This window comes from Ailuropoda melanoleuca, chromosome 4 (assembly GCF_002007445.2).
Source record: "Ailuropoda melanoleuca isolate Jingjing chromosome 4, ASM200744v2, whole genome shotgun sequence".
Classification (NCBI taxonomy): domain Eukaryota; kingdom Metazoa; phylum Chordata; class Mammalia; order Carnivora; family Ursidae; genus Ailuropoda; species Ailuropoda melanoleuca.
Window position 1 is genome coordinate 45,232,015 of NC_048221.1, and position 12,599 is coordinate 45,244,613.

The following is a 12,599-nucleotide window of genomic DNA, read 5'->3' on the forward strand; positions in this document are numbered from 1 at the left end:
CATATACCCCTGGGGCAATGTTTAATAATTTGAGATAAATACTGGACAGTTCTAACGGTGCTCTAACCTAGCCTAGCTTGTGGTCGTTTTTGAGGTCAGAAATGAATGTTCTCACTCTCCTGTAGTCAGCCTCGGCCTGAGCTGCTCGCCAAAGCTGTGCTTCCTTTCCAGGACATCGTCTCAGCCCTGGAGGACCGTCTAAGGCCCCTGGTCCAGGCAGAGTTATCTGTGCTTGTGGATGTGCTCCACAGACCTGAGCTGCTTTTCCCAGAGAACACAGATGCCAGAAGAAAGTGCGAAAGTGGTGGCTTCATTTGCAAGTAAGCAGCCTCTCGCTCTGGGGTGGTCGGTTGCAGAGCCCTGCTGACCAGACAAAGCACTTGTTCGTGAAGAAGCAGACGCTGGCCTGGTTTTTGACTTTGATGAGTACAAGGTCATGTGTTAGAGTCCCGTTCTGACCTTTCTAAAGTAAGTTTGTGGGTTCGGTTGTACTTACTGACACTTGTTTTTGGTGAGACTTTCTCCTTTTAACCGCATGCCCAATCATCCTCTGTGCCCGGGCCCTGACGGATTGCCCGCCGTGGGCTGCCATACAGGTGTAGAAAGGTCATGTCCTTTCTGCCCTCAAAAAGCTCAGACCTACCAGGACCCCTCGGTCTTTTCCTAACACCTTTGTAGTTTCTTAGTTTATGCCTTGGGGCATGATGTAAAAGAAACAGCTGGTTCCATGACTGGAAGTCTCCATTTGATTTTTATCCTAAGGTGGGTTGAGCTTGACCTTGCAAGTGGGCTCTGCCTCTGAGCCCCTCAAAGGACCCTGGGTCCCTCAAAGGACAAGACTGTGGGTGAATGAACAGTGATTGTTCGCCTTAACAATCATCCTTGTGAGGTTCTTTTCATACTGGTGGCATATTTTAGCCATGTTACCAGCACTTCTTAGTGGATAAAAAGCCATATTCTATAAACTAACAGGTTTGAGTGGACCTCTGTCCTATTTCTCCTCCTGCTGTCCTCTCCTCATCCTGTGTGGTAAAATCCTGCCCAGTGTGCCCTTTTGCTGTTACTGACCAGCGGATGTCACTGTTGAGACACTTTTGAGACACTAGCGGGTTGTTCTCACTCCAGTGAATGCCCCCAAGCGTGTTTAACTTGGGATCCTTGATAAATATTTGTTCATTAACTGACTACTTAAGTTGCTTGTGAAGTGATTGTGTGTGTGTTTGTTTAATTGAAAGATCATTTCAGGGACCTAATGCATGGTTTCCCCCCCCCTCCATTCAGGTTAATAAAGCATACTAAACAGTTGCTAGAGGAGAATGAGGAAAAACTCTGCATTAAGGTCCTACAGACCCTCCGAGAAATGATGACCAAAGATAGAGGCTATGGAGAAAAGGTACTGCATTTTATTCACCTGTCAAGACAAGGTCTTGCTGTTCAATTGAAGTGGGATCATGGGCTAGAAATCCACTATAGTTCAGGCATACTGACTGAAGGGACTTTTTACTTTTTAAAGCTAGGTATCCTATCATGAAAGGTAGCTAAATCATATGCCTTCTCTTCTAAAAATCACGTATACTTAGTTGTCTTAATAGGCTGCTTGCCACGTAATCTAATGTCAGGAAAATAGTAATAAGGTATTTCATCTAAATTCCCGGTGGGAATGCAAATGCCTCTTGTGTATCAAGGCAGGCATTCCCGACTTCTGGGTTCCATCTAGGCATACCTGTGGGTTTACTTGCTTCTTTCTGATGAGATGTTGCACAGTCCTTCCAGTGTACTAAGAAACTCTCTCCAGTTCTAACTGGAATTAGGGCAGGCAAACACATGACCCTTTCTAGCTCAGACTGGGAAACGGGCAATCCCTGGGACATGCCAGCTTCTTGGCATAGGCAGTGAGCAAGGATGTGCAGAGACCATGTCTCACACTTTCGATTTGGGGCCAAGTGGGATAAAAACAATCTCATCACCCCTCCTTTCAGCCCCCCCCACCTTAAAAATTTAGAGGGCCTGGATTTAAAATCCCCCCAGTTTTTATTTGAAGGTAGTATGTTTACTAATGGTCTCCTAGTCATGTTAGTAGCATTTTCTGAGTGGGTAAATCCACTCATGTCATTGATTTGTCAAAATACCCAGTAACTCACTGATTCATCTCTGTGAAGAAGCCTTGACAATGAAATCACAGCCTTCTTTGTCAAAGTGTGTGGTGGCAACCAGGTTATTTCAAGTATAGAAGTCTGTAAGGATCTTGACTTCTGACCTAAGCAATATCTTATACAAATATTAGAATAGTTTCACATGTGAAAATCTTTGGATAATAAAAAGAAAACAGCAAAGTACATAAGCCCTTTTGCTGTATACATTCCTTCACTATCGCCAAATCACACAGCTTTGAAATGTCACTCTGAATTTTAAAAATACATAAATTAAAAGATGATTGTGGACTAATTAGAAAATAAGTATCTATAACTCAGTAGGAACTTTGTGGCAGAAACCTGCAAGAAAAGAGTTTATAAATGATTGAAGTGAAGACCCTTTGTACAAATGAGAAATGATGAGATATCCTGTTCATCCAAACACCTGTAGAGACATGTGTGTAGATCTTGCACTAAAACAAGAAGAAAGAAGAACAGGCAAAGGCTGATAGCGGAGAGCACCAGACAAACAAGCAGCATTTATTTCACAAGATCTTTATTTTTCTTAAAGTGAGCTTTAAAAAATGTTTTAAAAATATAATTCTAGTTACAGAAATTCACTCTTCATAATAAGATAAAATCCACCAAAAGGGCCATAACCAGCTGTGAATATATTTGTAGCTTTGGAGGCATAAAACTTGATTTTAAAAGGTAGAGACCAGTTTTTTCTTCTTTAGACTATCTGTTCGTTTCTATGACTCAGATTTTTATAGTAAACTTGGTGGCCCTACTCCCACGAATGTTACAAGTTGTGATTAGACTTCCATGTCTCTCAAGTTTTTTTGTTTGTTTTTGTTTTTAATATCATGGAAAGTAGAAAAGCTGGGAGTCGGGTCTGTTGCTTGGCATCTAAGTATGTCAGGGTCTTCGGGCCACATAGAAGGTATGCTTCCCCACCAGCTTTCCCTGCCTGTTGGTGCTAACTGGGAGAATATCATCACAGACCATGGGAGATACTGGATCTGAGATGTTGTAAAATTGTCTGTTATAAAGTTCACGGAAAATGATAGAGCCTGGGGCTTTAAGAACGCAGTAGGAGGAGGTCACTATGAAAGAGTAACTTGTCAGAGTTTAGAAGAGGTTCTTAGGCCCTGGCTCACATTGTTTTTCTCAGCTGGTGAAGAAATTAGCCACACCCAAGCAGAGAGAGGCTTAAAGGAAATATGGCATGTCTTTCCAGTCTGGTTGGGGCTGTCATCCCCCTTCACGAAAGTGAAAATACCACAGGCAAATGTGGGAAATGCCATGCAACCAAGGAAGACATTCCAGAAACCCATGTTAGTCAACAGCTTCAATACCTATAGCACATACTTAGAATGCTTCTGGCCCTATGCTATGTGGGAAAATGCTACTTAACTATGGACTTAATTGAACTTGAAAGAGTCGGAGTGGGGGGTTGTGCTAAACTATTTCCATTTCTTCCGATCGGTAGTGGGTATTAAATTTGTCCTGTTTTATTAAGGCTTTTTGAAAATGATTTTGATGCTTTGCCGGCTGTCCCTGTTTGACTACAGATGCATGACGTATGGGGCAGGCCAGCTCTTTCGAGGGTGGAAGGAGCCCAGAGCCAAAGAACTAACCTTTCTCAGGCAAACCAGTTGGCTTTGGTTGATAAAATAAATGAGGTGTTCTTTGGACTGGATGCTCAGGGCACAAGGGCAAGTGTGAGGTCATTTCCGTCTTCCTGGCCCAATTTTCCTATTAGTTGTCTCTTAAGTGGAATTTGTCCCATGACTAATGCCCTCCTGGGATGTCCAGAATTGTTCTGCCTCCCTGCCCTGTCCTGAGTCTTCATGGCCATAGTCTGGTCTGGCATCGCTTTGTCCCACCCTCCCTCTGCACACGAGGAGGCCATGGCAGAGAGCTGAAGTGACTTCCCAAGGTCACGTGGCCAGTGTGTGACAGGATCAAGACTGAAAGCCAGGGGCCCCAATTCCCAGTGCACTGCCCTTTTCTCCCACCCCTCAGGTGGGGTCCACCCTGTCTGTGGGCCCAAGTTTTCTTGTCTTTTAAGCCATAATCCTTAAAGAGACATAGATGCCTTTATTCATCTCTGTGTTTTCATTCAATATTTAGGATTGTCAAGGTCACAGATGAAAATGAAAGTTGAGATCATTTTTTATTATCCTGTTAAAAAATGTTGAAATATCAATGTGCTTGAATGCATCTACTTGTCTGAAAAAAAGCCACTGAGTACTGCCACCCATATTACCAGATAGACTAAAACATAAAATGTAACACCGGCTTACATTTTTTAAATGCCTTATGTACCTATGAGTGTCCTAAAGTATGTCTTAAATAACAATAACATTCTTTGACTTCTTGTTGTGTGCCAGCCACTCTACTAAACATTATGTCTTACCTTAGGTCAGCCTCAGAGATAGTAGTATTGTTATTAATTATTTTATACATGGGGGAAAAAAACAGGCTCAGAGAGGTTCAGAAACTCCTAAGGCCACACAGGGATGGGGGAGCCAAGAACTCAAACCGGAAAACTCTGACTTCAGAGTCTTCTCCACTGTATCATTGGTGATTGACACCATTTGAATGCTTTGAAGTCCACCTACAAGTGTAACATTTAAGTTTCGATCATGTTACTTCATTATGTAAATGACATGGACCAGCGGCCCTGACAGCACCGCACGTAGCGAAATTTAAACATCTCATCGTCAGCTGAGTTGTGATGTCTCACCTAATTGAAAGCAGTCTCCACTTGATGCCAACTGGCTTTACAAATTATGATTGTCAGGGTCCTCCACAACTTGTGGTTCTGGTCAGGTCCCAAAAGAACGTGTCAAATCGGTGAGTAGCCAGTGGTCAGTCCTCCTGTCTTGGTCAGCTCCCTGACAGGTGCCTAAGAACTATCACAAAGGACACCAAGCTTGGGGCTCCTAGAAGATTATCACAAAAATTTAATCATGCTCATTTAGGAATAAAAAAAATCATCTTTATTATGTCTCTAAAATGCAAAGGAGCAGGAGTGAATATTTGTCTCATAGAGACNGGAATAAAAAAAATCATCTTTATTATGTCTCTAAAATGCAAAGGAGCAGGAGTGAATATTTGTCTCATAGAGTGGTAAATATAAATATTAAAAATGATCACCAAAATAACGGTGAAATATGTTTTTGTATGATGCTTACAATGTCTTGCTATCCTGTGTTTTCAAGGTTAATGAACCCTAAAATTATATCAGGACTTTACAACTACTATTTGTCTACAATGCCTACTAAACTCTGCTTTTTTTTAAAATTTAAATTCAATTAGCCAAGGTATAGTACATCATTAGTTTTTGATATAATGTTCAATGATTCATTAGTTGAATATAACACCCAGCGCTCATCATATCACATGCCTGCTTTTAATCCACAAATTAAACCATGTCTTCATTAAAAAACAAAAACAAAAAACTCCCCATAGCTAAACATCTTGAAAATTTAATCTGTATCTCTCTATAACTCAAAAAACATCTGAACGCCCTTAGACCCAGCTTGAAAAGATAGCATACTTATGTTATATATTGGCTTCTCTGTAGTCTGTTGTAGCTTTTTTGTTAGTCAAAGAGCTTTGGAAAGAAAATCAGAAGCCAAGAATTAATGTAAAAGGGTATCTCAGAATTTATTTAAAATCTATTTTCTCTTCTGAATAGTAGTAGCTGTTTTACTACTAGAGAGTTATTGACCTCAAGTGATGTCAGGGTTTTCATTTCATACAATTTGACAGTACCTGTTAATTACCAATGGTTCTTTTCTCTAGGTGAATAAAATATTAGCATTTCCAGCTACCAGGATTTCTAATAAGGAGCTTAGATTTGCAAAGTACTATTAACAAAGCAGAATAAAAATAACTGAGGAGCATCTCTCCCCTTTTAATCAAGCACAACTGTGATTAATGCTCTAGTTTTTTTCTTTTTCTTGAACTTGATGCTAATCATTTACTTGTTACTAATATCACTTGAATTGGCTCCAATCATCTTTGGAGGGAAATGTGGTTTTTTTGATCAACAATAGTACCGGGATTTGAAGCTTCTGCTCTTAGGATATGTTGTCATACTATTTGCTGAAATGGAACCTGGTTCTGATTTAGCCCAACTGCAGTTTGAACCCCAGATCCCTACTGAATGGTAAAATGAATCGAAAGAAAGAATTTTCTCCTAAGCTTCGTTGATCCAACTGTAGTCCTTGGCTCTCCTCTTTCCCACCCTCTTCCAAAAGAACATAGTTCTTGATTGGGTAATTTGCCCTTGCTCGCAGCTCAGTTCAGGTTTTCACATCTGCAAGAGAGTGGGAAGGTGCACCTCTGAGCCGTTGGTTAAGTGACCTCCGAGGTTTGGTAGCTGCCTTGTGAACACAGTGTGGCAGCATCCTGCCCCCATCCTGAGTGGTGCGGTGCAGAGCAGATGTCACTGTGAGCTGTGGTGGTTTGTGCCCCAGACCCCTGCACCTCTTCAAATGGTCCCCATCTAACAAGGCTCCAACGTAGGAGACTCAGCGCTAAGACAAAGTTTCTAACACTTCGCTTGCTGGTATTTCCTAACATTTCCTTCTTTTTCTCCCCCCTTTTTTCTTTTCCAGCTCATTTCCATTGATGAATTGGATAATGCTGAGGTCCTAATTTCATTTTTTTTTTTTTAAATGTCCCATGGCAATGTTTTCATGACACCTTTGCAGTTAACACTGTGGTCTGTCCCTAGTCTCTGCAGCGTCTAGTATCTGACTTTGTGTAGTGTGCCTTCTGGGTGTGAGTTGAGTCCTTTGTGTCTGTCTTAGCATTTCCCACGAGTTTGTTTGCCATTTGTCCTTGGAGATCCCATCAGAATCTAGATAATGATTTTCTAAACTGTGATAAGATCTCAATCGTTCACGGTTTAGAATCTCAACTGATTTTGTGGTTGATGCTGGTCATTAACCTATCTCTGAAACTCTGTTGATATTTATAAAGAGCTTTCAGTCTGGATGCAAAGCATCAATGCAAAACAATAACTGCATTCAAATAGTTTGAAAGTAGTAAAAAAAAAATAACACTCTTCTCTTGGTCCACATGTTGGAAGGTGTTGAGTATGAGGGACCACAGAAAATTTTGTCTAAGTGCGTTGTGAATTCCAAAGCGCTTGTTGAGACTGTCCAGCTGCAGGCTTACAATGGGATAAGGAATATACTAGATCTGTGGCTTTTCATCCAGGAAAACTACCTAGAGGTCAAGAAATTAAATGTCGTCTGATGGATTCTATACTTACATATCAAAATAGTTTTAACTTAACCACAATTATCTTGGGGACCAATGAGTGGTTATTTTGTTTGGGATTTGGGGGTCTCTGAAGTATTTTTTGTTTGGTGAATAGTTTTCAACTTTTCCTGCTGTATATTTGGGTTGCAGTACATGTAATACAATTACAGTATATAAATGAGGGAGTTTAATTGCTTGGCAAATTGAGCATCCTGGAAAGAAATTTTATTAGACTTTTAAAAATCTCTTTCCTGCTCTCCCTCATTAGATATCTATTACTTCTTTGATAGACCAATTAATACCTTACTCTGGGTGGGATAGAGCTACCAGAGCAAATACGTCGTCTGTTCTATTATCCATCATTTCAAAAATATTAAGAGACAGTTCAGATTTACATAAGGAGAGTTTAGATCACAGACTTAAAACTGAAAGCAAGTGGTTCTGAATTTGGTTCAGTTCCCTTAGGAGTGGAGTTCAGAGAGGTTAAGTGACTGGACTTCGCTTGCACAGCCAGAGAGTGGCTAAATTAAAGCTGCCACACTGCAGGCTCAGCTCCTCTCCTGGTGTGCGTGCTCTCCTGCCGCAGTGAACTCTGTAAACATGGACCTTTCCTTATAGTAATGAGACTTGGATGGGGAGGAGGCCATGCCGTCTGGGATGAATAGAGGTGAGAAAAGGTTGTGCGGTAAAGGCTTAATGAATGGCTTTAATTACAGTGATTTTTGCCATTTCCTGTCTTGTTCTTTCTCTTCCTGGTTATTTCTGTGCCAGAAAAATACCTCATACTGAATTTGCACGTTGGCACCTTTCATTACTCTTATTTCTACCTGGAGTTGGAAATGCCTCGCTGATTGGAACTTTTCCTCTGAAATACTGAAGTTGTGTTTCTATTTGCTGAAGTACAAACGAAGTCAGGAAAGGAACACCTTCCCTAATCGGAGTCTGCAATGTTATTAATATACTGTTTTGCACCGTAGTAATCAGTTGATGTGTTTGCTTGCTCAAGATAGAACTTGGGTCTCCTAGCTGGGAGTTTATTGCTGCTTATGGAAAGATTCCACAGTTGGAGCAGGTGTGTTTATAATTATACTCTAGGAAATAGAATACTGTCTGTTTATAAAAGAAGAATGTTCTGGCAGCCACTTGGATTCTTTGAAAATTCCCTGAGGAAGCAACTGCGGATCCCCTCTTCGTTATTACCCCTGGCAACCGTCAGAGCCCTGGGACACCAGCACTCTGTCCCCAGTCCCTCAGGCTGTTAGATCTGTTCCTCTAAGCAGAGATGGCTGATTGTCCTTTTTCATCAATGGCTGTTCTGGAAACTACCGCAGTTCCTGTGGTTTCTCCTCTACCAAGCCTTTTGTCAGTGTGTGCTGGTAGAAACCTGCAGCCCACAGCTGGGGTTCAGCAGAAGCTTAATGAGAGTTCATGCTGGCCTGTGATACAGGCAAGGCCTCACACCTAACTTGCAAACCAGTTCAGTTCTAAACATGGTGGGGAATCACCCCTGAAATAGTGTAAGGCGTGTATGATGATCCCGTGAAACCCTGACTGGGGGAGGGCTGCTGCCTTTGGGTGATAGAGGCCACTTGGGCATCTCAAGGAAGGAGATGTGCTGTGAATGACTTGTGAAAAAGCACAGCACCCCTGTGTCTCTGGCAGTGCTCAGAGTGAAATGAAGACAGAGTCTTGGAGTCCCTGTAAGGAAAGGGCATGGTATGGAGCCCTCCAGCTGTCTTCTAGAACAAAATTGCATTGAAACCAGGAAGAGGAGGTTTGGTTCTTTCTTTCTCTCCCCTCCCTCCCTCCCTCCCTCTTCCTTCCTTCCTTCCTTCCTTCCTTCCTTCCTTCCTTCCTTCCAGCAAATGAAGAGGCACAGTGTCCATCCTACCCCCCTACTTTTACCTTTTCCTTGGGGGGTTGGTTGAGGGGGTACAGATTGGGTGGAGGAGAAAAGGAAACTAGCATACTTGGTTTGGTGTCCCTTCAGCTCACTCTTAACTTTTATAGCTTGATGAATTTTTGCATATGTATACACACAAATCAAGATAGGAGATGTTTCCTTCACCCCCAGACAGTCCCTGTTATCTACCCATTTATCTACCCATTCTTGGCTTTAAGCGGATCCCAATTGCTCCTAAAGACCCTCAGTTATATGACTAATATTCGAACGCCTGTTACATTCCGGGCATGGTATGAGGGGTATGACTGTGGTGACGCCAGATACGTACAGTGTCTGCTCTTCTGAATTTCATGGTTTTGTGGGGGAAATTCATGTTCAGTGACAGGGGTCAACCATGAGAATTGCTAGAATGGAGAAGTACCTGGGGTTATGCGAACCCATAATTTGGGAACTTCTGCCTGAGCAGGGAGATGGCCTAAGAGCTTAGGAGGTCAGGAAACAACAGGTGGGTAGCACCAGCAGGTGATCCTGTGAATCACCTTTCCAAACTGTAAAGTGCTGTGCTAACCGAACAGACGATTTCAGTCCAGCGCTCAAACCCGAGGTGGAGGCGGTCAGGCAGAACAGTAATGCAGCTCATTTGCACATGTGTGTCTGTGGAGGGGAGTGGTGTGTGAGGGAGAGTGTGCTGCGGCTCAGCGGGACATTCTGCGTTTCTTCGTGTCTGAGATGTGATCCCCATTTCATCACTGTCACTTGGAACCATGAAATCTCCAGCACCACGGGTGTCAGCTAGCAGCCTGGCCTTCCTGCATGGCAACAGAAAAGCTGGAGTGGCATCACCACTGGTCTGAGGGTGGCTGCAGCCTGCTTAAAGTGAGCCCTCAACTTATCCCACCTTGAGCTGCTTCTGCAAGCAAAGGGTGCCACCGACAGAGAACTTCGTAAAATTCAGGATGGGGAGAAAAGAGAAGAGAATCACAAGAATTATTAAATTTCACCTTCAGGGGGCGTTCTCATGACATCCAACCCAGGCTGGAGGTGTCCTACTTTTTTACATTGCTGTGAACTGCTGGGTTGGGCACCTGCCAACATTCAGGCGGCAGTTACATAAGAGCTTCTTTTTTTCCTGGAATTTAGGCTCACTGCTGATGTGTGACCTTCAGCAGTAATTGCCAATAAATGCAGCGGGGCTGTTTACTGTTAGACACTAGCAACTATACAGCAAGCAAGCTCAACTCAGAGCACACAGAAGCTGTTGCAGGAGGACTGGGGCGGGGGTTGAGGGTGTGTGTGTGTGTGTGTGTGTGTGTGTGTGTGTGTGTGTGTGTGTGTTTTGATGCTGAGATTATTCCACAGTGACTGAAATTGTATAAATTAGTCAAGTCAGAATGTGTTTTTTAAAAATGAATTTCGCTATTGAATTCCAATGAACGTGTTCTGTAAAGGTGAAACTGCATCATTGGGACTAAATTTTTACTTCTTACTTGGTTTCTAAAAACAAATGCCATTAATAAAGGGCATTGTGTTAGCAGATGTGAAGGTTTAAAATTGTTCTGCTGAAATGCTAGATCATATATTTTAGCTCCATTTTCTTTAAAGCTTTCTGGTCTCTTAAGGTGGGTTTGCAAAGGCTCAGGAAGGACGGGTCCCAGCAAACATATTTGCAAGCCTGTTTGCTGTTGGCTGGTTGGTTGGTTTCCCTCCTCTGAGGTTTTGAGTGGGTGAAGAGGAACTGGAGGCCGATTCAGGGGTACTGGAGTTCATACATTCCCTTTGATGTGCTGAGTAGGAGGGCCATAGTACGTTTGCGTTTCTTGAACTGTATTCAGCTTCTGCTGGGGATGGTTCATGGAAGGAGACCTCATCTTTCAAAGGAAAATTCTAGAAGCCCGTGGTTAATGGAATGATTTCTGCTAATGGCAGCAGAAAACAAAAAGTTTTGTTTTTTATTTTTTGTTTTTGTGGTTTGTTTTGTTTTGTTTTTTTTGTTTTTTACAAGGCTGTGGTCTGTGCTAGCCTGTTGGAGGCATATGTGAAACGTAGGTATGTTTGGGAGTGGGTACTGTACATACACTGGAAATAGTAACTCTAGGAAGACTAAGGGCTTCTTTTTTTCTTTTTTAAGATGAGAATGTATGATTTCCTTAATTTATAGTAGAAATCTATCCTTTGATAAAATGTTAGGTATGTTACATGTTGCAAGCAGGCATGTCCATGTCTCACAAGCACATACCTAGTTACTACTCAAGTATCATAGTTCTGGTGCCTTGATTTGTGGCTTCATCCAGGATGGCCAGTTGGGATTTAGTGACTTGAGATTCATTTCGAATTTCTATTTCAAAGCTAGTTGTTTGAAATCTTTTCTCTATGAGGTTAGATTTTGCTGACCTAGTCTAAAAGCACTGGGGAGACGTAATAAGATCAGTAAAGAAATACAAAAAGGCAATAGGGCGCAGTAGTGAGTTTCCAAGTTCAAAACCAGGCAGCATCAGACCACTGTCCATCACCTGCTGGTTTGGGAGGCTTGGCCTTGATTGGAGGGGTCAGCACCTGACTACAGTGACTGATCTTGGAACTAAGGTGGGAAAGACAAGACTTGTCCAAATTCAGACATGACCGTTTTCTCAAAACATCCCTCCTTAATGTGCACTCATTGAGGGTGACCCTCCGTGTGAAAAAAATTTAACTTGATAATAAAAATAAGCTGAGAAAATCACTTCATTATTAAGCATTATGTTCTGGTTTTGGCATTATGTATTGTATTTATGTAGCTATTATCTTATTTGAACAATGTAGCTTATTATAAATATGCTCGTTTTTCAAAATTGGAGCTTACTGCCGTAAAATAACCTCGTCCTCAAGGAAATAGAGTTGAAATCCTCTTAGAAGGGTGTGCTTGTAAAGGCTATCGGGGGTTTTTTGGTTTTGTTTTGTTTTTGCTTTTGTTTTTTTTACCAAATTAAGTGCCAGGTGTGGTTTGGCCTTTGCCATGCCTGAAATCATTTTATGTCCTAGTAAGTTGTATTATATTTAGGGAACTTGCTGTTAGATATTATGAAATGAAGTTTACTGAAAATATACCAAGCATTGTTTAATGTTTTAACTGGAAGAAATCCTAAAGAAAATCTGCTCCAGTCTCCGTGAACTACAGGTCAGAATGTGGAAGCCCAGGGAGGCTCAGTGCCTGGCTTGGGTTCACACAGAACCGTGGCCTAGATGAGCCTGTGGACACATGACCCTGTGTCGTGCTCTGGGTTTTTCTGTTCTCTTTCATG

The 12,599-nt window shown here is 42.0% G+C and overlaps 1 protein-coding gene across 9 annotated transcripts in view; it reads left to right on the forward strand.

Moving 5' to 3' along the window:
- Positions 1-12,599, forward strand: part of ITPR1 (inositol 1,4,5-trisphosphate receptor type 1) — a 328,561-nt gene that overhangs the window by 195,396 nt on the left and 120,566 nt on the right. For 6 of the 9 annotated variants that reach the window (XR_004624746.1, XM_019800455.2, XM_034658671.1 and 3 more), the window contains 3 exons: positions 172-320; positions 1,282-1,393; positions 6,767-6,799. Coding sequence is in view for 8 of the 9 variants with exons in the window: in XM_019800455.2 (XP_019656014.1) it covers positions 172-320; positions 1,282-1,393; positions 6,767-6,799 (294 nt within the window). In the remaining variant the exon portion in view is untranslated. The remainder of the gene's footprint in view (positions 1-171; positions 321-1,281; positions 1,394-6,766; positions 6,800-12,599) is intronic. The other 3 variants (XM_034658673.1, XM_034658674.1, XM_034658675.1) reach the window with 1 other exon arrangement.